General features: G+C 31.5%; 4 protein-coding genes across 12 annotated transcripts in view; 2 read left to right on the plus strand and 2 right to left on the minus strand.

Moving 5' to 3' along the window:
- The window catches only part of LOC106720027 (frequenin-1), a 120,001-nt gene extending 112,287 nt beyond the window's left edge, over nucleotides 1-7,714 (plus strand). For all 5 annotated transcript variants that reach the window (XM_045686259.1, XM_014514570.2, XM_014514572.2 and 2 more), the window contains 6 exons: nucleotides 3,697-3,721; nucleotides 3,809-3,857; nucleotides 4,363-4,452; nucleotides 4,854-4,932; nucleotides 6,358-6,446; nucleotides 6,572-7,714. In XM_045686259.1, the coding sequence (XP_045542215.1) occupies nucleotides 3,697-3,721; nucleotides 3,809-3,857; nucleotides 4,363-4,452; nucleotides 4,854-4,932; nucleotides 6,358-6,446; nucleotides 6,572-6,739 (500 nt within the window). In that variant the 3' untranslated portion in view covers nucleotides 6,740-7,714. The remainder of the gene's footprint in view (nucleotides 1-3,696; nucleotides 3,722-3,808; nucleotides 3,858-4,362; nucleotides 4,453-4,853; nucleotides 4,933-6,357; nucleotides 6,447-6,571) is intronic.
- Nucleotides 468-1,675, minus strand: LOC106720025. The gene is made up of 2 exons (XM_014514565.2): nucleotides 1,627-1,675; nucleotides 468-1,535 (listed from the first exon to the last, which is right to left on the minus strand). The coding sequence occupies exons 1-2, from the start codon at nucleotides 1,663-1,665 to the stop codon at nucleotides 570-572; spliced, it is 1,005 nt and encodes a 334-aa protein (XP_014370051.2). The 5' UTR covers nucleotides 1,666-1,675; the 3' UTR covers nucleotides 468-569.
- A 3,977-nt stretch (nucleotides 7,715-11,691) lies between the features above and the next one.
- On the minus strand, nucleotides 11,692-15,023 carry LOC106719869 (pyruvate dehydrogenase [acetyl-transferring]-phosphatase 1, mitochondrial). The gene is made up of 4 exons (XM_014514338.2): nucleotides 14,489-15,023; nucleotides 14,146-14,284; nucleotides 13,053-13,216; nucleotides 11,692-12,757 (listed from the first exon to the last, which is right to left on the minus strand). The coding sequence occupies exons 1-4, from the start codon at nucleotides 14,690-14,692 to the stop codon at nucleotides 11,771-11,773; spliced, it is 1,494 nt and encodes a 497-aa protein (XP_014369824.2). The 5' UTR covers nucleotides 14,693-15,023; the 3' UTR covers nucleotides 11,692-11,770.
- A 359-nt stretch (nucleotides 15,024-15,382) lies between these two features.
- On the plus strand, nucleotides 15,383-25,243 carry LOC106720031 (vesicle-associated membrane protein-associated protein A). 5 transcript variants are annotated; one of them, XM_014514576.2, is made up of 8 exons: nucleotides 15,383-15,559; nucleotides 18,047-18,211; nucleotides 18,342-18,445; nucleotides 18,526-18,606; nucleotides 18,733-18,810; nucleotides 19,872-19,952; nucleotides 22,056-22,172; nucleotides 24,252-25,243. In XM_014514576.2, exons 1-8 carry the CDS (start codon nucleotides 15,508-15,510, stop codon nucleotides 24,408-24,410), a joined length of 837 nt encoding a protein of 278 aa, XP_014370062.1. In that variant the 5' UTR covers nucleotides 15,383-15,507; the 3' UTR covers nucleotides 24,411-25,243. The 5 variants fall into 5 exon arrangements, with proteins under 5 accessions (XP_014370062.1, XP_014370064.1, XP_014370063.1 ...); XM_014514578.2 differs by having other exon boundaries at nucleotides 22,074-22,172; XM_014514577.2 differs by having other exon boundaries at nucleotides 18,059-18,211.
- Nucleotides 25,244-26,579: the final 1,336 nt, after the last annotated feature.

Raw genomic sequence — 26,579 nt, forward strand, 5'->3', positions numbered from 1 at the left:
TGACATAAACAGCCAGCAGCATCAAAAATTATCCACCAAGTTCTTAGCGCGTGGTAAATAGTGATGTTAACGAAAAATCGTCTTATACCAATACTTGTGACTATTCCTTAAAAAAAACACAAATCCATTTCCAAAACAAACGTATTTTTTTATATTTTTACATGATAATTAAAAAATTACATTATCATAAAACAAATTATTACTATAATACATATACACATCGCTTATAAACTATTATTTTTACACCTAATTATATCCCAGCAACTTAATTAATTTCCTGAACGGTTTTATACATCTTAAATCGTTGTCTTAGAGAAAGTTGTCGTTATTTCGTATTTGAACATTAGAAAAAAATTACACCACAACAATTACGAAAAAAATGGATATTAAAGCGTATCAGACATTATTATGTGTTAAAATTACGACTGGAAATGCTTATTATTAAGTATGTAAATATTTGGCTTTACTGTTCCATTCTACTACTAATAAGATTCAAAATAAAATAAAATATTAAAATGACTACTCGTATTTTAAGCAAATTAAAATACCTTAAATCTATCTACCCTACCTTATAACTGGCCGTTAACCAATCCAAGTCGTAAATTTTCAGTTTGGCTCAGCACAGAACTTCCTTGAAACAAATCACTGGCAATTGGTAAAGGCGCACTGTTTTGTTTCCCTCTATAATTCACGAATAACACTTCGTGCTGAGATGGAGTGGGCGGTGGCGGCGGTAAAATCTGCACGGGTTCTGGTTTCTTCACTAAAACATATATCAAAGTCTTTTCCGAAACAGCAGAGTTCTGATTGACCTGATTATTAATAGCTTGTTGAATTCTCGCATTATTTGATGATTCTTGTGTAGGCACTTTTATGAATATTATCTTGTATATCTTCTTTGTTGGTTCAGGCAGACGTTGTAATACTGGTTCTTCAATATCTGGAGGAGGTACGTGGAAATAAATATGCTTATGGATGACTGGTTCAACAATGTTTTGTACCACATCATGTTGGACGTAATTTTCAGTTTGGGGAATCACATTCTGTATCAGAACAGGGTTATCATTAGTATTAGGAATTTCATTAACAATTGGTGCTTCATTAATAGAAACGATATTAGGAGATCCTGTTTGCTGTAGTACTTCTTCGGCTATTGCATTGCCATTTAGATTCTCAACGTGTTCGATTCCTGTCTCTTCTAAGTTTGTAAATCCAGTATCGTAGTGTTTTATTATTTTCTCTAATAATAATAAATTTTCTTTGTTTCTGAGATTGTGGTCCTTAGATTCTTCAAGGTTATAAGAATGGTCCCCATTGTGAATTGACGCTTGTTGCTTTTCTTTGTGTTGTTTTACATAATTATATTCTTCTATAGGTATTGAATATGACACGGCCTTCTCATGCGATTGAGATAAAAATTCTTCTGTTGAATCATGATTATTTTGCGTATTTATTGGTAAATTAAACGGTATTGTAGGTTTTTGGTACACATATCCAGCTAGTGTTTCACTCACCAAAAACGCAAATATTGTAACCTGAAAGAAATTTAGTACACTTTAAAGAAAACTCATTTAATTTGTTAAAAAGTTAAATAAACCCAATAGTTGTATAAAAAAATTCACGAACCAAAATAACAGCCATAATATTTCTCTGAAGTGTCACCATTGAAATGAGATTAAATTCGCAGGTGGACAAGACTATATAGGTATACTTTCCCCATATATATTATATGCCTCCAATTTAATATATTCTGCATAAATATTACATTTTAAATCTTCCGCTAAAAATGAAGATGTGGTCTATGGTTGTTAGCATAAGCGGAAACGTGTTTGTAAAAATACACTTGTGTATTAAATTTTATTTTTATTGATGTTTGCCCAAATGAATTAATATTATTACTATTTTGGATTAAAATTACAAAATAAATAGTTCGTTTAAAGAAAACTTCTCAGTTTTACAAAAAATTGTTGAAAATCATAAATCCTTGTAGGATTCAATGGTACGTCACTTACATAATGCTATAAATTGATAAGAATAAAAAAAATGAGAATAAAGCTATCCGCTAAAGCTTACTGCAAATAAATCGACCGGCCCTAAAGTTAGGAAGATTACATAAAGTTATAATTTATTTACTAGGTTTGACAAAATCTAGAATACATTATAATGTCCGTTAAGTTATGTTAAACATCAATAAAAAAACGAAATCGTCATGGTTACGCCCATTTGTGAAAGTGTGATTAATCAATCCAATAATATTCATGTCACTAAGAGTAAGGGATTAAAAGATTTAATGCTTCAAAACTTGAGATACATCTACACCTTGGATAAATGAAGTCTTGATAATAGTCTGTCGCCTGCTGTGGCCAAATACCCCAAAAATGTTAATGCAAATTTTTGACTAGCTATTTGGTCGAGAGCAAGTTGGACTAAATGTTTTATTTACCAAACTTACTCTAGTTTTACCAGGTCTTTGACAACTCTTCATAACTGTCGTTAAAAGTCCGTATAATCTCTTATGCTTACTTTCATTACGAACACCGCCTCAAATAATATTACCACTCGGTGTAAAACAAGACAAGGCAATATAATCTAAAAATTTAATAAAGCCGGCCACAAAATACTAAATTCTCAGGACGCAATTGGGCTTCGTTCAATTTTAAATATTGCTACTTGGTCGCCGGAAAAAAGACGAAAAAAAAACCTCCGCCACAAAAGTATCGCAAGACCGCGAACGTTAATGCTCCCGGATCTTTCGGCTCCATTTTACAACCACAATATTATCGTTTGATTAACTTTTATCCTTATAATATTTTAAAGTCAAAGCGAGGATCTTAGAACCTGGAAATTTGATTTGAGAATTAAATATATATGTTTAAAAAGTATTACATGATTAAAGCACAAAAATCGCTAAGCATTAGAGACTTGTTCCAAAAATACTACGGTGTAATTTACTTAGATCATAATTAGCGCTTCACCTAATTCTCTAAGTTAAATCTTCGGTTAAACTTTGACACCAAAAAATGTATGTATGGATTTTTGTTACCTCGTGACTCCAAAATATCGTAAATATTCTGGATAAAATTTAACATATTGAATAGAAATAGGTTAGGTTAATAACATAGGTTACTAAAGTAGTTTTTTTTTTAATTACAATTGGTTAAAATTGCGGTAATTTTATATAATAAGTAAAATATATATTTTTACTTATTATATAAAATAAAACTGTCACGTAGGAGCATCTCCGATAAGCAGATTTTCATTGGATGGTACATTTATGAAAACTGTCCAATTTCACGGTGGTACGATAATGATCTTGAGAAAGTTTGTTATATAACTCCAGCCTACTATCAAATATAGTGAAGATGTAGTTTTATAGTTTGCCAGAATTATGCCCTAATATATTTCTCACAGACACTTAAAGTAAAACAATTTTAGGAAAGTTTTAATACTTTAGTAAAGTCTTAAGAACTACTAAGTTATTACAGGTCGTTCTGGATATTTCTAACATTCAAATTTATTTTTTAATTTACTCTGTAGATACAAAATAAAACATTTTGGAAGAAAGTATTATATAGTGTAATAGCTTATAGTCGCCGCCATATATTTAAAGTGAGGTTTGTATATGTTTATGAGTTAAAAAGAGAAAGACATATATTATCTCAAAAATTATTAACGCAATATTTTTTCTTGTTTCAGTTACGGAGAAGGAGATACGCCTTTGGTGAGCTTACAAATTAAAAATAATAAATTACCAGTCTTGCTCCAACGAGACATTTCATTCATATTTTTCTTTTGTTTTTCATTCCAGGCACAAAGGCTTTCTCAAAGACTGTCCGAACGGCCTGCTGACGGAACAGGTACGACATTACAAAGACACAATTAATCCCTAATAAAAGAGTTCAAGAAAATGTATTTAGGTAGTCCTTCATCCCTTACTGTCTAAAACAACTATGATTTCGGATGGTGATTTTTTTTAAAAGTTAGATTAGGTAACTTGAAACGAGTACAATTTAACCACTATTGTAGAAATACAAAAATGATTATCATCAATAATTTGTTATGTATTTTTCAATATCGGCATGCGCTGAAAGGCTTGGCATAATGTGTATGTTTAAGGTAAAATGCAATTAAAACACTAACACACTAACTTTTAGGCTTAGGTCTTTAAACAAATCATGATATAGCTTTTAAGATGCTTTTAATAAAATATATTTTTGTCTGAAAAGAAAAAGCCAAAACAGTCCACTTCAAGCCATCTCTACTATATTACTGTACTGGCAAGGTTAACATAATGTAAACCAAGCAGGCTCTGAATTGATTGAAGTGTTATAAGTAATTATTTTAATGTGATTAAATTTACAGGGCTTCATTAAGATCTACAAGCAATTCTTCCCTCAAGGAGATCCGAGTAAATTTGCATCATTAGTGTTTCGTGTATTCGACGAAAACAACGTAAGTCGTCAAACACAATTGAATTTGAATAGTAACTACGTGAGTGTTGCGGAAAATTTTACTAATTAAAGGTTTCTGAGACCAAAATCCTTGTTTGGTTCATATAAACTTTAAAAATAAATCTCTGCTTTATGAATTATAATGATAAGGATTGACGATATGTTTTATACAGAGATTTTGGTCTCAAAAATCAATGGTAAGTAAAATAAGTCTTTAGCAAGACAATTAATTTCTGTTTTCAACAATTAACTTTTATTATTATTTCGGTATTAATATTAATATTATCATTTATTTAATGACCCTTGTATTTGAAAGCAACAGCACTTGAAACTTTCTGTATATGTGATAATGACTATGAAGGAAAATTACGAATGACATTGTTGTAATTTAACTTTTTCCAGGATGGCTCGATCGAGTTTGAGGAGTTTATTCGAGCCCTGTCAGTGACGTCACGGGGCAATCTCGACGAGAAATTACACTGTAAGTTATAGTATCTGACTAAAAACTATAATTGTATTAATGGCCAATTAATCTGAAAAACATTTCATGTTAACAAAAGTAATTAACTGATTTTATTCTATTAGAGAGAGCGTCGGTGGCTCAGGGGTTAAGCACTTGACTTGCAAATTGCAGGTCCTGGGTTCGAATCCCGCCATGTACCAATGTGTTTTTCGATTTTCGATTTACATATGTACATTTATCCGACGTTCTTACGGTGAAGGAAAACATCGTGATGCAACTTGCACATATCTGAGAAGAAATTCAATGATATGTGTGAAGTCAACCAACCCGCACTTGGCCAACGTGGTTGACTATGGCCTAGTCACCCCTAACTTGGGGTAGGCTCCGAGCCCCTCGGTGGGGACGTATAGTGAGCTGATGATGATGATGATGATGATGATTCTATTAGAAATATAAAAAGTGATTGAAAAGTTTGACTTAAGGCAATAAAAATATTTTTGTATTAATGCTACGGTAGTGGAAGGTTTTGGTAGGTTACATGTCTAATGACTTAATCGATGATCGTGAAATTTAAATACACATTGTCGACCTGACGGTTAAATATTACCCCGGTTCAGCCACGTGCAAATAGTTACTAACTATGTACATATAAATAAATTGATAATGTCTATTGAGGTCATAATAATAGTGGAAAAAATTGGCCGAACCCAATATTTGATCCATCATCGGATATAGAAATCAAGACAAGATTATACTTTGTATAGGAGTAGATACAAAAATTTTTGATTTCTGTTGTGTTCCTAAGATCTTATTAAAACTAGCTTTTACCCGCGACTCCGTCCGCGCGGAATAAAAAAAAAATAGAAAACGGGGTAAAACTTATCCTATGTCCTTTTCCTGGTTCTAAGCTACCGGCCTACCAATTTTCAGTCAAATCGATTCAGCCGTTCTTGAGTTATAAATGGTGTAACTAACACAACTTTCTTTTATATATATAGATTACGTTAATAAACAAATTTAGATCGAAATCGATTCTTGGTTTAAGGCGCGTGTGACCGGAGAATCACGCCGCTTGCATCGTAACCTGCAGTGAGCTACGATCGCCAATCAACACTCGATCATGCGCATGAACATGGCCACCAACTAAAATACATCCTAAATTTTGAACTCCATATTACGAATTTATAGAAAATTAGTCCGAGTCCTTCCTGCCTGCTCGGTTTTGCTTGTGCTACATTCATATACTAACAGAAATATATACACGAAAGGCGTAACAGTGAGGAAGAGGAGCAAGCAATGCAGTATTGCAATAATTTTTTGAAACAACACCTACGGAACTGTACTACTTTGACAGTAATTGTACTTGCTCTGGTATCATGTTGGCCGTCCATCCGTTGTTCAACTACTTTTATACTTTTAATAAACATACAACTGATTTTTCAGGGGCATTTCGTCTCTACGACGTCGACAATGATGGTTACATCACTCGGGACGAAATGTACAACATAGTCGACGCAATCTATCAAATGGTGGTACGTATACTTTCATAACATAACACACATTTTATTTGAACTATTAGTAGTATTAGTAGTAGTCGTTGTAGACTAAGAGTATTTATTTTCATCAACTATTTTTTTTTTACCAATTGTCATTTCAGGGTCAAAGCCCTCAGCCGGAAGACGAGAATACGCCGCAGAAGCGCGTCGATAAGATCTTCGACCAGATGGACAAGAACCACGATGATCGGCTAACGCTTGAGGAATTCCGCGAGGGTAGCAAGGCCGACCCTCGCATTGTTCAGGCCTTGTCTCTTGGGGGCGATTAATCCACGATTATCCTCTCACCGGATTTCACTTTCACATAGGCAGCTACTCTACTGTCTACTATCATTGCTTGTCCTTGTTTTCGCAATTCTTGATTTTCTATCTTCTCTCCTTTATTTGTGAGAACGTCTTTTTATTCTTCTAAAGTTAGTAGTGAATAAGGAAATGGAAAATTTAAATTAAGGTAATAAAATTTATTTAATTCTTAAGACAATATGTTACTCTTAGTCGTATACGTTTTGTGCTGCTCTCATACGATTACTAAAAGAATAGTGAGTAAAGGTTTGAAAATCTGATCGTAGTCATTGGATTTTGAAAAAAAAAACAAAGAATGAATAAATACTGGGAGATCTCATTGGAATGTTAAAACAACTGCTAGTGGACAAATAAATGGTTGTCACTGTTAACGACTCAATGAAAAAAAAAATTAACAGAGTTTGTTCTAGGGTATGGTCGAGATATTCTTGCTAAATTATTCTTCATTTTATAATTCAGTGTTTGTAAATTTGTTCAGAATTTGCTTTATTTTCTGCGTTATGATTACACAAGATGCAAAATCTGATGCTGCCCTGTGTATTATGCTGAACGTAGCTTAATCTCATTGCAATACAGAATCCGGTCGAGAGAGAGAACATAGGCTTTAAAGCCGAAATAATTGATGTACACAATTATTTTAAACTCTTACTAATACACTTTTTAACCACATTTAATACTTAGAATAAAATCGACCATCAAACATCAGTACAGGTTACATTCGATTAATATGCCACAGAACGAACATAAATGCCGCCCTTTTGTTATTTGCCTAAGCTACTTGTAATCACTTGGCTTATATGATATGCAATATGCGTATCTTTATAATATGGCTAGACAAATCACAAATGGGCGTAATTCACGATCGCACAATAACGTACACATTACATACCATTTAGATTGTATTCGCAAATAACGTTGTTTATACCATCACTATAATGAATCTCCCATTCAATTAAATTAAATTTCAAAAAATCTTTTCATAAATTTCAAGAAAATAAAATATGTAAAAATGTTATTATTATAAGATAATAAGTATACAATATTTACGACTCAATAACTTTGAAATTATTGGGTGATAAGGAAAAAAAAACTAAAATCTTATGGATTTCACTGTTCGTAAACTAAGTTAAATATTGAAAATTAAATTCTCTGTCAATGTGACGCCAGTAAGTTCACCAAAAACTTATAGGAATTAATGACATGTACATTTTTTTAAATCATTCCAACTATATTGTGATAATAATGTCAACTTTCTTTTCTAACACCAGCTTCAATAAACACACCATAAGTGAAAACGACTGTGGTTATAAACAATGATTAACCTTGCGATTCCACTACTACACTACACAACTAAACACTTCGGAAAATATATTGTCACATCTCAAAAAAAATCAATAAGAATTGTTCCAAAGAAAAGAGAAAACAATAGATAGTAATAGATTTTGTACAAGTTCTTCAGGCAGTGGAAACTGAACCTAATGATAACAAACACCAGAACTTCACATTTTCGGCACAGAAAAAGACAAATTGCATACATTTCAGAATCAAGCATAAACCTTCGTGACATTCTTAGCTGACTGACAAGAGGGTAACGTTTTTTATCCGTATGTAAGTTTGTTTTTATGTATTATTATTATTGTATTAATTTTTTGTGAAGGCCTAGGGCCTATCTCTGACGGTATAATACATCGACATAAAAAACGTACTGTGGCCACAGTAAGAAATAAAAATTGATGAAAACGAGTTCAAATCTCACTCACCATAACTCTTTGTTACGTTGTTAAATCTTTTTTCTATCTTTTCCAGTATATTTTAAAATAAGAAATTGTTTTTGTAAAATTACTTGTTTAGTTTAAATTAGAACTCTTGGAATGTTTGTTTTAAAATGCAGCGAATAGATGGCGCTATTTGACCATTAGAACCTGTCAGTCGGGATTTTTGATTTAAGTTATTTGGCAAAAATAATCTAATCCGTAAGAAAAATAAAATCAATTCTTATTGGATGCCATTGACAAGACATCCACACATCTCTGTGTTTCGAAGATAATTACAAGGATAAGATAAGAATACATAATATAAAGTGGGTCGGCGATGGAAGTTGATCAAAATCGAACCCAAGAAAACCAACATGTTTATATTTTGGAGGACTTTTGGATATTTCCCTTAAGAATTTCTCATCGTTCGTATAATTGTAATTTAATGTTAAGAAATTACGGATAAAAACTGCTTTATAGAAAAAAAAATTGTTTAAATAATTCAAGCGTAATTTACTAAAATCATTGGTTCACAGTTTTGTATGATTTAGCATACTTTAAAAGCATTTTGAAGAAATTTAACGTGTAACGATGGTTTTCAAGTCAATTTTTGTCTTTTGACGATGTTTGTAGAAATTGTTGAGAAGAGAATTTGAAATAATAGAGAGTAGGACAAAATTTTGCGGGCTGTGCATTTTGTCTAGATATAAGTAGATGGTTCTGCGTAATTTCACTTGTGATTAGGATATAAAAATATTATGGCTCAGTCACGCCTTTAGAATTAATGTCTAATTTACATTATTCCAGTACAGTAGGTACTCACTGGCACCAGTGAGACAAAACAGTCCATCGCTACTGTCCTACTGTACTGCCATATTGTAAACCAAGCATTACAGTCGATTAATTTGTTAACATTTGTGACGAATGAATATTTAATTTCATCTTAATTTGCTATAGAAAAGTTTTTCTAATGTTAGCTTGTATTTCTTTTAAAGTAACTTGCAACATGTGCGAACTATTCATACGTATTTTTATTTTATGTCTTCACTTATTATATTATGTGAATCTTTTTTACCTCTACCTATAACTTACCTTGCAATGGCAATAATGCCAATATTCGTTTAAGATGATTGTAGATGTTTAAATTAGAATCCGTATTCAAAAATATAATGGAACTTATCTATTCATTCTTATAATGAATACATTGAAATAGTATTTACAATTAATTATAATAACATAGTCGAAGTTTGTAGCCGAAATTCATTCAATAGATGTAATGTAGAACATTAGCATGGTTGATTATTAACTTACATACATACTGCTTTTAATTTTTTTTATGTCAACGTACTGTATTTTTATGTTGGAAAATTTTAACTCTAATTATATTAATTGCAGGAAATTCGTTCGCATTTAACTTTTTATCTACGCTAAGTTAGTTTACAAAATCGAAATATTGGTAATGAATTGAAAAAAGATACCTTTCAAGATATGACGATAATCGAAATAAAGGAATTTACTTAAAAATATTACACAGAACATGTTGTTTTTAACACTAAATTCAAAGATTTTCACCTTAATAACATATTTTCACGTATAAAAAATAATTTATTCAGAAAATTTTTCAACGTTGTATAGTTAAGTTACAGTTACACCTTATTACTTATTAAATAGTATTAGACTTAAGATTAGGATAAAAATTTTTTAGTTCGCTACCATGTTTTGTAACTTTTAAAGGAAATTAGATGTTCTAAACATTTCGGCACTCGGCCGCGAAAGCAAACAGAAACCGAAGCGTACTCAATTTTGATATGAACCTGACATCTGTTTATTTTTTTCAGTGAACCATTTAGCAGGCTTTCAATGTAAAACCGAACCACTTCCGCGGCTGTGTGCTACATATGTCTCGTAACTTTTTCTGTGTACATAATTATTGCGATTTTCAAACTTTACAAAACTTGACTAATATGTTATTATTCACTTTTAATATAACTGATTAAAGGCCATTAAAATGAAATGAATTTGTTTTATTTACTAAATTCCAATGTTTGTAAGTTAAGCTTTACTTCAGACCCGTACGAAACAGCAGAGAAGAACACGTTACCAAAAGCTAGCTGTCACCTGCATCTCCGCGTGCGGGGAATTAAAAAAAACTGAATAAGTAGCCTATGTATTCTTCCAGACTATATTCTACAACCGTGCCAAATTTCATTAAGATCCATTGAGCACGTTCCAGAGATACCTTCTAACAAATATCCATCCATCCAAACATTCTCATTTATAATATTAGTAAGATATGTTTTCTTTTTTAGTTGATAGCCATCGTTTCTGACATATAACGGTACAAATTGACCGGAATATCATATTAAGGCACAGCCTAAACCAAAGTACCTAGAAGCTTGAAATAGTTCAGTATAAAAAATGTACAAAACAGTACAAAAACTACGATATTCGTATTATATAAATAAAGAGACGTAAATGAGGTAGTTATATTGCTTTAATTATTGTTTCAATTGTAAATTTTCAGCGTACATTATCACTATTCTATTGCTCACAATTTATAAATATAAATACTAATATAGTAATGTGTTAAAAATTCCTTTTATTGTACTGTCAAGAATTCTGCACCCAAACATATATATTATATGCTAAAATTTATACGGTTACAATAGCAAATAACATAAAATGTATGATTAAAATATAATATATTATATACAATAATAACAATTTGCAATAAATGTCATATTAATGGTTAAAAACTGACCACATGAAATCAACACAAAAATATTGCAGCGACAATTCTCATCAAAACTTAACCTATTTAATTATTAAACAAAAAAAAAAAACAATAAAATAGAAAAATTATATCCAACCAGACATTTAAATAAATTATCAACATTCGATTCTTAATTGAGCCGATTTTTATTTATTATCAAATCCTAATATTTATATTGGTTTTCAAATCTTGAACCTTATACATAGATAAAATTTCGTACACAATATTATTGGGTGACGATTCCTAATATTTAATCATATATTTAGATAGCAACAGCTACTCAAGTCTACGTAATAAATTGACTTCACAAATTATTTTTACATCCACACATAATTATTAATAACCGAATGTATTATATACATTATTAATTTACTTTTACATCAACCTCTAGCTTATGTTTATAAATGTTTCCTCAGTTATTGCAGTATCAAAAATAAATACAAGGCACAATGTTTTCTAGTCTTTCTTTTTTAAGCTGGACACTGTCTAAGAAATTCCGAATCAAAATATGCAATAGTGACCGTAATGTCATCCCTAAACATTCGACTGACATCAGGTGTCAAGCTGAGAAGATGGGCAAGTCTAGAATGATCTATGCCATACTCGGTCCCACCAATTGCATGCCTTATTAAATGTGTAGCCGCATTCCTATCCTTCGGCTTACTCTTCAAACTCTCTTTCCTATGAAGAAGTAGTTCGTTAATATCTCCTAGCTGTATATTCTTCTTGGGCAATTTTAGCGGATTGTAAAACACTTTTCCTTTCATATGTTCACCGACTAGTTTAACAGCCTGCAGGGGAGTTAACATGTCCCATAAGCCATCCGAAGCTATAATTAGGAATTTATCCTTCGGTGACAGTCTGTGATAGAAAATATCCGGCTTAGCTGTAAGATATGGAGGGGTGTGATAATTCGCAGGTATCGCTTTATCCCCTACAGATGGCACTGCTACTTTAGACAGAAGCTCAGTAGACCATTTGTAACGATAATCACCCATACTTCTGAGTGGAGCTAGTTCGCCGAGCAGTCTATCCCGTCTAATCACTGTCTTCCTTTCATCGTCAGGATGTTCATTCCATATTCGTTTCAATTCATCAAAATTTTCTGAATTGTGTTCTTTGGTAATCTTCTTTGCTAACCATTCATTATCATCCGTCAATGTACCCAACACAGCGTTACAATCTCCAATATTGGCTACGTATAAATGAGGTCCATTAATATATGATACGCAGACCACTGCCCCTGACAGAGCCACAGATAATGTCTTCTGGTTTATTACACCATTACTATAAAATGGTTCAATAACTTCTCTAGATAGATCATTGTCTAACTGTAAGATTCCTTTCTCCATTGCTGTGTTCACATTCAATTCGTCTCTTGGTGTTCTTGCCAGCTCCAATAAAAACTCTTTGAAGCTGTTGTCATATATTGTTTTAAGATCATTTATAAGTTCTATCTGAAAAATAAATTATACAACCTAAGAACCGATTCTAATAAAACTCTCTTTTAAATACAATCTGAATATGACCATTTTATATTGAAGACAATGATGCTAAAAGTAGACCAGTGATGAACTAAATGCCAACCATACCAACTGAATAATATAAATATTGATAATAAGGTCATTTTTAGCATTATCTCAGTTTTCTTGCCACATAAATAAATTTGTATATTTATATACCAAGTAAGCAAGATATCATTATTCAACGAAAGTATTTTTTGCATTTATTTTTTTTAATATTCAAACTTACTTTATCATTGTATGTGTCCACTAAAGCACCTTGTGGCTCCCTAAGAATTGTATTAATTATGTCCGTAGGAAGCATGGCTGCTGCAACATAATCTAACAGCCTTTTAGATACAACTTGAGCACAAGCCGGACCACCATGTCCATCAAACACACCCATCAATATACCTGTAAGGAAATAATTCAATCTATCAAATTCATCAGTTATATTACTGGGATAATAAAATTATATATCTAAGGTGTCATGGACTGTATTGATTTGTGTAAGTGAATATGTGATAATATAGTAACTAATGTCATAATATAGCAACTAATGTCATGTCAGCTAGATTAAAATATGTGATAAAAATTGAGTTTCAACCCTATTTACAAAAACAAATTAACCATCAAAGTTGAGTTGTCACTTATAAGCACTTTAGCAATCTTACTCTCTAATCTCACTTTAGCAAATACTTTTGAAATTGCAATCCACAATTTGCAATTTCAAAAGTTTTTAACATTGGAAGATCCCACAACAACAATAGTTGGGTGCAAAAATGGGCCAGGACAGAATACCACAAGACACTCAAAAGACAGGCATGAAGTGGAAGCAATGACGCGTTTCGTCTGATCAGTTTGAAGACTTAAGTTTTTAGTCCATGTTCCCTTCCCACCCTTTTCTTAGAAGGAAATGATGGGAAGTAGAAGTGTATTTGGCAGAGGAGGGCACAAAAAAAATGGGAAAATATCCTTTTTCTGTGCATAGGTAGGTTTCTATAAAGGTAGGCAATGCATCTGCATTGGGATGTCCATGGGAAATGGTCGCTTGACTATTTCATGTACACATTTTACATATTATAAAAAATTCATGTGCTATTCATTTGCCTTGGTATATGGACTCTGAATGTTACATCTATATATATAAAAGAAAGTCGTGTTAGTTACACTATTTATAACTCAAGAACGGCTGATCGATTTGACTGAAAATTGGTGGGCAGGTAGCTTAGAACCAGGAAACGGACATAGGATAATTTTTACCCCGTTTTCTATTTTTTATTAGACGCGGACGGAGTCGCGGGTAAAAGCTAGTATATCATAATTACCAAAGCCTTAATTACCTGGTGTTAGCTTGCACTGCCCTTCACTTCTTGTATCTTCAATGGGATCATTTGAGGCCAGCTGATTAGAATCATATGACTTGACGGATCCCGAGGCAAATTCTTTGTTGAACTCATTTTTACGAAGAATTAGTGTCACCTAAATTAGACATAAGATTTAGAGAATAAAATGAAATTGACATATCTCAATTCTTTACCAGCAAAGTTAAGTAGGCTACAGAATTAGAAACTATTATTGTTTCATTTTACCAAGACTACTAAATTCCTCATAGGACAAAACAGTGTGTCTATTTTTAGTAACATTATATATAAAATAAATTGTTTTGGATTTTTATGCACTCACCTCCTGCGGCGATGGCAGAAGTGTGATCCCATCCTTTTGCGTCTGCCCGTTAGTTTTTGAAGTGTGGATAAGACGACTACATATTGGAGCATAACCAAAAAGTGTTTGGAAATTTATATTAAAGCTATGCTTTTTTGACGCGTGATTTAATTTCAAGCATGTTCTTAACACCAGACTAATATTAGTAACATTGAAGTAAATCATATTTATATTTTAAATGAACCGGGCATCTTATGCAATCACTAACTCTTATAAGTTCAAAAAAGAGGCAAACATTGAGAATAGTGTCTTGTAAAACAACTTATATTTGCCATCAAATAGAAACATTGTATGCCACAGTTACTAGACAGATATAGCTATAAAATTAATTACTCGATGAAATAGTTTCAGTAAAAATATTTTTACACAAGTTTCAGTACAACTTTTAATGAAATTTCAACAACAGTGCAAAAGCTAACCGAATATTCAGCCAGACCCAGCCATTATTGTTTTGACATTTTAATTTGCTCCTAAAGACGAAACGACTTCAAGAATTTTTAGCTTTTTTTAATTTACATCTGTGTACTACTCTGTACTGAACAGCCTGATGTTTTATTTTATTTTAATAAAAGGTTTTATTTTCTGAAAAAAATTATGTTGAACGTTTGGAAATTATAAGTTTTCAAATTATTACCATAAAATTTTGAAAAAATATCGACCATATGTCGGGTTAAATAAAAGTATAAACCCTCATATTATAAATTTTATTTTAATGAAAGTGTCAGAATATTTTACTGTATCTGCAAAGTAATTTGATAAAACAATATTCTCGAAAACCCAAAAAATAATAGACTAGATTACGCAAGATCAGTGTTGCTATCATTGCAGCACTAGTAATTTTTAGTTCACCACACAGCGAATGAAATCATAAATCGTTCTGCGTTCGGTGCACATCGTTCTATCTGGCCGACGTTGGTGAATAGTCATTTTTTTGTTCAGCTAATTTTACCATCGAAATAAGATATTTATAATAATTCAAAATGCCAAATCAAGTTTTGACTATCGATCCGCAAAATGAGCTGAAATTTAAAGGTAAGAATTATATTTTTTACTGTCTAAGCTACTGCCGCATTAAATCTTGAGTAGCACAGGCCGTGTTAGCTGCTGACAAAAGGGAGCTTCTATTTCCAGATCCATTTTGTCAGGGTGCGGTTTTCATGGATTTTCTTGATTATATACTTTTTAATAATATACTCTACATTGGCTTACAACAAATACATAGAAATAATGTAACCATATTGTCGATAATCGTATCGCTAAAAATGAGCTAATGGAGTATACGTACGTTAGTAGTGTATATTATATCGTTAGAATAGGATACCAGTATCAGCTATACTATCAAACTTATGATTATTGTTGTGCTGAAGTATTTCACTCGTTATATTTTAGACGTTTTTTAAATAGTTGTATTTTCGATTTGTAGTTTTGAAATGAAATGTGAAAAAGAATGGTAGTTTCTCTTCATATTTCAATCCATTAACATTAATTTGATTGTTTTTTTATAAACAACAAAACAATGAATAGCCAAAACATCACTTATTCATTTTCAAATGTTCCAATGATAGAATTATCAACAAAATCAAAATCTAAAAAAATTATACAAACACTTTTTTCTTTTTTTATTAAAAAAAATTATACTGAGTTGCATCTCAAATCAAAAATATTTATGTAGATACCTCAATCAATATTTTGATATTATGTCAAATTTTCTATTAATTTTAAAAACTGGTCAATTTAATTTCTCAGAACATTTTAATACAATTGCATTTTATTCATCCGTGTTTTAATTAAAAATAACCTTAGTGACATGCAACACATGGTAATTATTTTTCTACCTTTATTTAGCAGTTACTTTGAGACAAAATCTGTTTGTGGTAAATGTAAATTTACTTTCTAACTTTTTAGATGTTTGAAACATTGAACATAGTCAAAGATTAACACATTCCTTGTAAGTTTTCACAATATGCTAGCTGGCTATGCATTTGTACCTCCAAATAAATGTGCAAAAGCATTTTTCATAACATGTGGTCATTTATAGATTTTTATCATAGGTACCTAACAAGCTATTTAATGTTCAAATATTGACAGCAAAAGCTATCCTTAGTAAATGTAATGTAATATTTTGCAATGTGTACAATTTATTGTTCTTTCACAACCTTTATTCCACTCAATGTAATTATAAATTATTTTGTTTGTACTATTACTGTGAAATTCCACTGTAGTGACACTAGTATTTATTTATAATTTTATATTCATTAACTAAAATGTTGCCATAAACAAATTTATTGTGATTATTATACTTAATGGTATTTCGTTATAAATTTTTAATTAGGAAATAATTGCTAAATAATATTTGATGTAATTTTTTTGTGATACTAATGCAACCCGTTACACACCTTCAGTTTTAACTGCACTGTTTAACAGTCCAACTGTTCAATTATAATGTGTTAAGGCAACATTGTAAGACAAACTATAGTTTTGCTTATATACACAAATTTTAACCGAATTTATCAATTAAAAGTGTTAATTTTTATAATAATTCGATCTAAAAAGAAAAATAGATGCTTAAAAAAAAATTAACTATCATTTTATTTTGCGGTTGCAATTAAATAACAATAAAATCATTCAACATATACCAATGAATATACTTAAAAGGTTTCAATTACGTTATAATTCAACAGTAAAATTTTGTTCATAAAGTATTTATATTTAGAACTTAATATGGTAGTTAATATTAATTATCTGCTCACTATTTGTACCAACCGAGGAGCTTGGAGTCTGTATTGAGTTACGTAAAGATAATCTAAAGGCAATAGTTTACTTATAAATAAAACAATGAAATAAACCTAACAATGTGTTTAATGGTGAAGGAACCTTAATTTTGGTTATTTGACCAATTGTTCACTATTATGAACCATTATAATAAAATCAAATATTAACTTTCCAATAATATAAGGAATAATTTTATACAAATGTTAATTTTATCTATAGAATTATAAGCCGCCCACGCTGGTACAATAATTTGCTAACATATTCTTACAAATGTTCTTCAAAATAAAATTGAGACATCCTAACAGCACATTTTGCCTACTTTAAAAGTAAAACAATATAATTAGTTTGTACAGTAATGAAAACATTAATTAATGCATGTCTTGTGCGGTGGACTTCAGTTTTCAATAATTCTTTTTAAAACGTAAATTGATAACTTTATATTATTTCTGAATTCCGGGAAATAAACGCCAACGCCAACTATCAATAATATTAAAAATGTACAATATTGAAGTTTTTCTGATAAACGTTTTGTAATAAACAGCTGATTTTTGGTTGTGATCAATAGACTGTCTAAATGACATTCAGTGATCAATTTGAACTTCTCGTTGTGTAGTTATTACTTGCGTTCTAAATTATTGCATAAGTGATGCGTAGACGCTATAAACAATGGCACATATAGGCAATAGGAATCTGTTTACAATTTGTTCTCATGCTGAGTGATATGGTCGTTATTATTGATGGAATTAGTTGATTTCTCAGGACTGTTCGAGCAGGGGTATACTACTCACATGCGGCTGACGAATCCCAGTTCGGATACAGTGCTGTTTAAAATTAAGACAACAGCACCAAAGAAGTATTGTGTGCGACCCAACTCGGGTGTATTAGAGCCCAACTCTAAAGTCGATATTGCAAGTAAGTTTCACATATTTAGTATATAGATTACCTTTATACAATTTAATGCTGCATTCAATAAGTGGTCTTTAAAAGTACACATTTTGATATAGAAGAATGGCAAAATATTTATTTTGTTTACAAATTTCAGTTACTCCTCAGCCGGTGTATCTTGATCCCAATGAGAAGCATAAACATAAGTTCATGGTCCAAAGCGTCATTGCTCCAGAGGGCAGAACTAACATTGATCAAGTGGTTCGTATTTTTATATAGTGATTGTACTAATAACTGCAATAGTTAATGCATTGAGCTAATTTTAATGATTTTATTTATAGTGGAAGGAAATCAGCCCTGATCAGCTCATGGACTATAAGCTGAAATGTGTTTTTGAAACTCCACGAGTGTCTAATTTGAATGTAAGTTTATTTTATATCATTTAAAATGTTCACTCACATACAGTTTAAGCAAATCTTTTGTTCACTTTCATACAAATTAAGTAACATAAATTCAAACTAGTGTTTCCATTTTTTTATTTTTCTTAGGATTCCGGTGACAATGCTGCTCAGAACGAGGTAACCAAAAAACGAGCAGCAGCCACTGAAGATGCTAAGGTTCCAAAGGTAAGTTATTTAATGTTGTTAAATTGATGTTTTGTGTGAAAGGTTCCTTACTATGAACTTTGAAATCATAGCAATGGGAGTTTTACATGTCATACAAAGTATGGAACCCAAACACTTTGATATTGTGTCTAGTGAATGTGAGCTTCTTGTAATTTTCTTTTGCCCAATTTTCTCTATTGTCTTTGGGTAACGTCATATATCATTGCCATCATCAAGACCATATTCATATACCATTGAGAAGTAATTATATAATCATTATGAATCAAAACACTAATTAAATCATTTGTATTGTAACTGTTTAATACTTTAATTAACTTGGTTAAGATTAGACTCATCTACAATAGGTTAGGATGTAAGTTCATACAAAAATAGTAGCTATATTTACTATATGAACCTCAATGTATAGGATAGTGTAAAGGCGATATTTTTAAGGGCCACTTACTATTTACTAGACATTGCCCATGTCTCCAAAATCCAAAGCTTTCAGAATATAATAAATTGGATGTTGAGATAGAAAAAGATTTTCCAAAAAAACAATGCGGTCAAGTGACCAATATCAAGTTTGATATATTGAACATGTGAATAATAAAGTTTTGTAGATAAGATTAGCCATACGTTGTTAGATCGGGTTGTTTTGTAGCGGTCGCTAATATTCTCCCGTATCTGACGTATTGCCTCAATCTCTTGGCGCTTATATGCCACTAGCATATTAGAATAACCAACAAAGGCGATACGTACGAAGATCTACTTAGTATTTACATCAAAGTTTGGGTCAATTAATAAACAGCACCTGGGTAATCGAAATATAGTGGAGAGTTTAGCAATGTATTGTTTTGCCATTCTCGAGCCAAGTCACTCCCTAAACATTATAAAAGTAAGCATTGTACCCGAAATTTTCCATATCATTCTGCTCTCAAAAACTAATTCTGTCATATATATATATATTCTATGATCGTAACTGATTTTACGAGAGTTTAAGCGTTATATATCCATACGGACCTTAGGAACGTGACTTGAACAGCCAAGGCTTGAGAATAGCATAGCGTGGTATTGTCTTACAGGTTGCTGTCGAACAAAACTTCCTTAGCCTTCCTCAAAAACCTGAAGAAGATGACGTAAGTTCGTCTATTGGCGCGAATAAGGTATTTAATTAGTAAATCACTTACGAATTGAGCTAGGGAAGTGTAGCTTATTGATTATTTCTTAAGATTCTATTTAGATTTGATTATCCAAATCTATATAGTAATAGGGTTTAATTCCTGGGTTAGTAGTATCAGGAGTATGTAATTACGTTTTTAACAGTAAAATTAAAATTATTAGAACATAGCTTCTGATACGATGAGTAAAGAAACACGTGTATAATTTTGATCAAGTCGTATTTGTTACGTTCGCGGGTCGTGATCACTTCCATACATCACTATCCTACTCTTATTAATAACAAAATGTATATTTAAATATTTTTTTGTTCTACCGATATGTTATACAAATTATTATGTACACATTACGTATCGTACCACGAATTTAAAATGTCGTGGTAGATGTATGCTAATATTATTAGCTCTGTTTTCTAAAAGGGAATGAGAGAGAAGGCAAAAAATTACTTGCCGCGGCCCTCGACTCGAATTAAGAAAATTTAATTAGTAGCCTATGTGTTTTTGCAGACTAAGTTCTACAGCTATGCCAAATTTCAGCGTGATTGTTACTAATAAACATATAAACTTTCGTATTTATAATATTAGTAAAATGCAACAAATGTTACCACAGTGGAAACTCAACGTCATTAATTATAGCATGGGCGTAAATAATGATCAGTGTTTAAGCATATTTCATCATCAGCAGTCACATGTCTTACATTTCATAACGGGCTTTCCTTAGCATTAAGATTAAATTGTGATTAACTATTGTTTTTATATATTACTAGCCGTCGCCCGCGATTCCGTCCGCGCGGCATTAAAAAAAATTAACTTAATAAATAGCCTACGTGCAGACTTTTTTCTACATCTGTGCCAAATTTCATCAAGATCGGTTTAGCCGTTTCAGAGATACCTTCAAACAAATATCCGTCCATCCATCTAAACATTCGCATTTATAATATTAGTAAGATAGAATCTCATTACACATTTTTGGTACATTTTAAACTCTTCATTCTATTAGCTTTTATGTAAGCAAAAAGAAGTCGCTTGGGAAAACGGCTGGGTTTTGCGTCAAGTCATGTCATCTCAATATTTTGTATAAAAAGGTTTACTTTACATATTCTACCTAACTCGTCATATGCAAATTAATATGGAATAAAGTAACAACTGCGTTTTTCCACTATTCAAAACACAAAAATGTCATAACTGTGTTGCAAGTGGAATGAAATGGATGATGTTTTTACAATTTCTATTTGATTCTATGTGTTTTATCAATGAAAGCCAAAGTCAAAGAAATTATGGCTACTTAAGGAAACTGTTAGTACAAATTTTCCCTAAAGTATCGCCCTTAGTGATTGCTAATGACTGAATGCAGCTAGAGAGCATTCGACATGGTTTTAGGTATACTACACATCATACGTACTTCATACTTGGTTCAACTTTTATTCGTTGTTAGTAAAACCAGTGCTCAACTTACTCTTGTTAAGAAAAATCCTTTGACTATGTTAATTCCAAGGATTTTGAAGTTATTTTAAGCGATCACCTTTACCAGTATCTTGCACAATATTCGTAAACACGTCCAGGTTGTTTATTTCAGGTGCATTCAGGTACGCAAAAACGAAGGTTGTCCCGAATATTAAACAATGAATACATTAATATGTAATGTGTTATTATATGTGTGTTTGGACACGAAAAAAAGTGACGTAATTTTCTTCTATTAATTTCTGGAATAAAAGACGGGAACATCTCGTAGCATCTAACGCCATCTATGTTCAATTAACAGACACCATCTAGCCACGTTATCAAGTTTAGCTCTTCTTTTTTTAAGTAAATGTCCTATGTTTTTATATACTAAAAAAAGAATTTCCTTTCTTGAATTAAGTAAGAATTGGCTTAAAAACTAAACAAAGTAATTACCGGTAAAAAATTATATGAACTCCTTTACTATGTCTTATACGTCCAGATTTCACACATTCATCTGATCTCTGTCCGATTGCATATACTCGTATAATATATGTTCGAAAAAGCATTATTACTTTTTATTTGCATATGTCAGTGTTTGTGTTGTATGTGTGTTGCTTTTTGCATTTTAGTATTAATTTGTAATTTCAGACATTTACTGTGTTTAAGCACGATAACTTGGAAAGCGATTTGCAAAAGGCGACTTCGGAAGTACTTCTTCTGAGAGAGGAGGAAAGCAAACTGAGACATGAGAACTTACAATTGAAAGTAAGTGCTTTTATTCATATTTTATTTCTGAAGCTTATTTATGCTTAAGTGCAGTATTAAATTTGTATTCGATGTTATTGATGTTTAGCAAATATGTTGATACTCGTATTGTTTTAATGTTATATTAAGTATGTTTAAATTACTCTATTGTGTTAATCACTAGATAACCGCGAGGTTTCGACTAACGACTGACAAAACTATAAAAAGACATATTTCATATCTTGACATAGAATTGTATATATGACAATATGTGCAGTGTAAATCTACAGTTTTGCAAGCCGTTGTTTGTTTTTTTTTTTTTTTCATTGAATTTCATACACAACTTTTGTTGCTTTGAGTAGCGCTTCACAACCACTTTGTGACCCAATTTTGCACATAAGCGAAAGGTTACAAATTAAACCTTTTTGTGCGCTTGCCGTTATAGAGACTCGTCGCTAGTTGATTTTTTCTTTTTTTATAATAATTACCATTGGCCACTAGCATTGTCATGTACTTGCATCAATTTCTTAACTTTACAGAATCCCCATCCGCCTATCTATCGTCTTTAGTAATAGTAGAAGATCTTTGTGTAGATAAGGGTAACCGTACACGGACAATTTGAAACATATTTTTTAGCAGCGAAAGACTGCAATTCGTGTATAGCGGCCCTGATTTATTGCTTTCGCTTCTATTGCATCAACATTACACTGCTTGTAATATTGTTTTATACAAGAATTTAAATATTTGATCTTTATTTTCCAACTAGCTTTTGATCCTTAAAATTTTAATATTTATTAGATAAGTGACTTTTATATAAACTATCTTTAGAACAACCCTTTATGTATGCCTGTGTTATTAGCGAATGTTTTTAATTACGCGTTTTTATGACTATAGATAAAAAATAATGTATATATTTTTACCTATAGTTATTAAAATATTATTTTCTTTCTGAGCATCATTTATGTTAAAAACAACAATTATTTTTTCATGTATTATTAAATACTGAGTAAGATAAAATGTTAAAGACCACAAAATGCTGCGATTGCGTAACACAAAACGTTTTAAACAGCAATTTAGAATATGTTAAATAATATAAACTGCCCAAAATATTGTTTCTAAATGCTTTTAAACGCATAGTTTAAAGCTAGAATTATCTACAACCCTATAGAAAGTGAAATATTACTAGAAATTATATATTCAGCTTGGGATCTCTCATAAACAAGAAGTGAGTCTCGGTGCTCCTTAATCAATCTTGAGTAACAGATAACAATCGTTTTTGATTGCGAGTTATTTTGTATGTGGTCTGTGCAGTATTGCGAAGCGACATTAATAAACATTTGCTATGCATAAACGTAACCTTATCACATCTCTGTTGGAGTATATGAAAGACAGTCTTGAATACTTAGTCTTTTTATTGTACATCACTCTAAAATAACAATTTTAAACGTACTACTCGCAGTTTTGTAAATTAAATTCAAATTACTCGATTATTCACCTGCCAAATAGAAATTAGTGATTTTAATTTTTATATATAATAAAATTTTATTACTTTCCTTTATTTATATATTTTATAAACACAATGCCTTACCGATCATGTAATAATGCATGACATGCGTTGTTTGTCTGACCTCAGCCCCTCCCGATACGTCCTCTCTTCATTAGCGGTGAACACTTTACAATCTCTGACCTGTTTCTCGAGTGTTTCTCTGACGGACACGATGTCGAGACAGGATTTTTAGTTTATAGTTGTCTATGTACGTACGTATGTACATTAACTAGATTCTATTTATACATTATGTATATCTAAGATATAACCGACATATATTGGGTATATTGACCCATATGGGTATGTTAACTACATATATGGTTAGTTGTGGATAATGTTGAAATTTGTAGCAATCATGAAAGCATTCGATGATAATTTGTACAAGCGAATTGTTTAATATTTGATAACTTTTACCATGAAGCGGCTGGCGTATCTTGTATAAAGAAAAAAGACGGTTAAAAATTTCTAAGCTTTCGTCATTAAAATTATGTCTAAAAATTAGAAAAATGAGTCTACGGACATGTAAATGTAATCATTTATTTTTTTAATTCCAGGAGGAGCTACTGCGCCTGCACCAGAAAGTGGGCGAGGGTCGCGTGCGCCGGCATTCGTACACGCCCGACAAGAACGCTCAGGCTACTTTGATCCCTTGGATCGCCATCGCTATCGGAATGGCATTCCTAGGTATCATTATTGGCAAGTTCCTCATGTGAACATTTAATAACCCTCGTTAACCCGACGCAAAACTCACCAAACGCTGTTATATCACTCCCAAAGGTAACCCTCTCGCACAAGGCAGCTTACATTCATTTAAATGCTTCATTAATATAACTGTGTTCTATTCGAAAGCAATACCGTTTTCGTGTCCCTCTCTCGGGCTACCACGCAAACTATCTACTCATGTAATCCTTTCTTTTGTATGGTTTATCTTCAAAGCCTGTTTATGTCTTAGTCTATCCTTACTGCAAGAGGGTCTCCGACGCTAAAGCTAGTATGTTATAGGACGTATGTCCACAACTTTGTGTGTCTTGTAGTCTAGCTTCGATTACTTTATTTTTTTAATTCGATTTCATTTAACGGTACAAAAATTTACTTAATAGTTCTAGATTAGTTGGTATATTTGTAAAGATCTTGTGATCTAAGTATCGTATTCACTAAGACATCGTATTTAAAGTGGATTAAGGTATTTTGCTATGTATGTTTCGAATATTGTGCTGCGACCGTTTGGGACACGGCGCATTTTCTAATAACTTCTAAATTCTAAATTCGATTAATATTTTGGTCAATGACTGCTTTTACTGAAAGATGTTAAATTCTAAGATTATTAACTTTGTATGTGATTATTTTCAAAATGTTTAGGTGTCTTTAAGTGAGGGTCATGTTTTGAGTATATTCGTCGTGGTATATCGTGGTTCGTTATGCAACTTTTTTTTATCTGTTGGCCTCTTTTTGTACTTTGCGTTGATGCGTGTTCAACGTAGGTACTTGTAGAAAATCCTATTTTAAATTTATCCAATTCACCATTTTGTATTTGAAATGCATGAATTTAATACTATATATGATTTTAATGTTAATTAGGTTTTTGTAAACGTTTTTAATTATTTTAAATTATTTGTGGCCAATTTATTTGTGATGTGCAAGGAACAGCATTGTTATAATTATTTGGTGTTTTTGATTATTTAAAAAAATTTTTCGTTATTGTTCTCTTTTTAAACTTTTCGATTTTAATTTGCGATGCATAAGTAGAGTCATGTAGGCTTCGTGTATGCACTGCCACTTACCGTATATTAGCAATAATACTTCTTCGGGTAAATAAATGCCTATACCATTTCCTATCGTAGGTATTTGTCATATGTTGTCAACGGGTGTCACTTGTAAGCTACTGCAGCAGCTAGTGTGTTCATTAATTGCGGCATTCCATTGAACAATGCGTCTCTGTTAAATGTAGAAGAAAGGGTTGATGGTCGTAGCTTTATATAACATTTTTGTAATTCACCAACAGACCTCATAGCTGCACATTGTCTACTAGCACTCGTCACTAATGTTGTTCATTTCACCAAGAGCCTATATTAAAACGTTCATTGCCACCCAATCACCTGGCGAGTTTATATCCATGTGATTTGCATTATTAATGCATCTTGTGGCATTAAACGTGTTAAGTTGATGTACACCAGTCGCTAGTTCAGTGTCGTAGTGTTAGGTTGAGGCTTCCTCTATGTATGTTTGATAGGTCACGTGCTCAGGGTAATCTTATTAACGACTGACAAGATCCGTGTCAGCCCGAGAGTACAAAGCTAGTAAGGTCTGATACAATATGTGTTTATTGCACTAACCGACCTCATCATACCCATATCTCAGTATCAGCGGTAGCTTAGAACAGTCGAAATGCATGGCAATAATGTAAACGAATGCTAAAATATTTTTAAATTTGTTTATTTATGAAATTGTTTTCATATATTTTAATATGTGATATCTGTTCCATTTATGTCTTCTGTCTCTATTTTTAATATTAAGTTTGTCCCTGAAATAATATGGCACCTGAGCTTCCTTTGTAACTATATACAAATAGAGCCATCGCAAATTAATAACTGATATAAATGCTAAGAGGACAAAGAAAACGGAATTTACATCTTATTCAAATCTAAATAACCGAAACATTTAATTTATTTTAAAAAATAATAATTATTTTATTTCAACATTAAACTCTTGTGATGAATTGAATGAAATGATCTTAGAATTTTATGTTAATGTTATAATATTTCCAGCATTATATAACTTTAACTACGGTATCCGTTATTTTACAGTTCATTTTAAAAAAAATGAACCCATAAAAACGGATTAAAGTCGCTAGATGATAATGAAACTTATAAAAATTTTCTGTA

Source organism: Papilio machaon, chromosome Z (genome assembly GCF_912999745.1).
Source record: "Papilio machaon chromosome Z, ilPapMach1.1, whole genome shotgun sequence".
Classification (NCBI taxonomy): Eukaryota; Metazoa; Arthropoda; class Insecta; order Lepidoptera; family Papilionidae; genus Papilio; species Papilio machaon.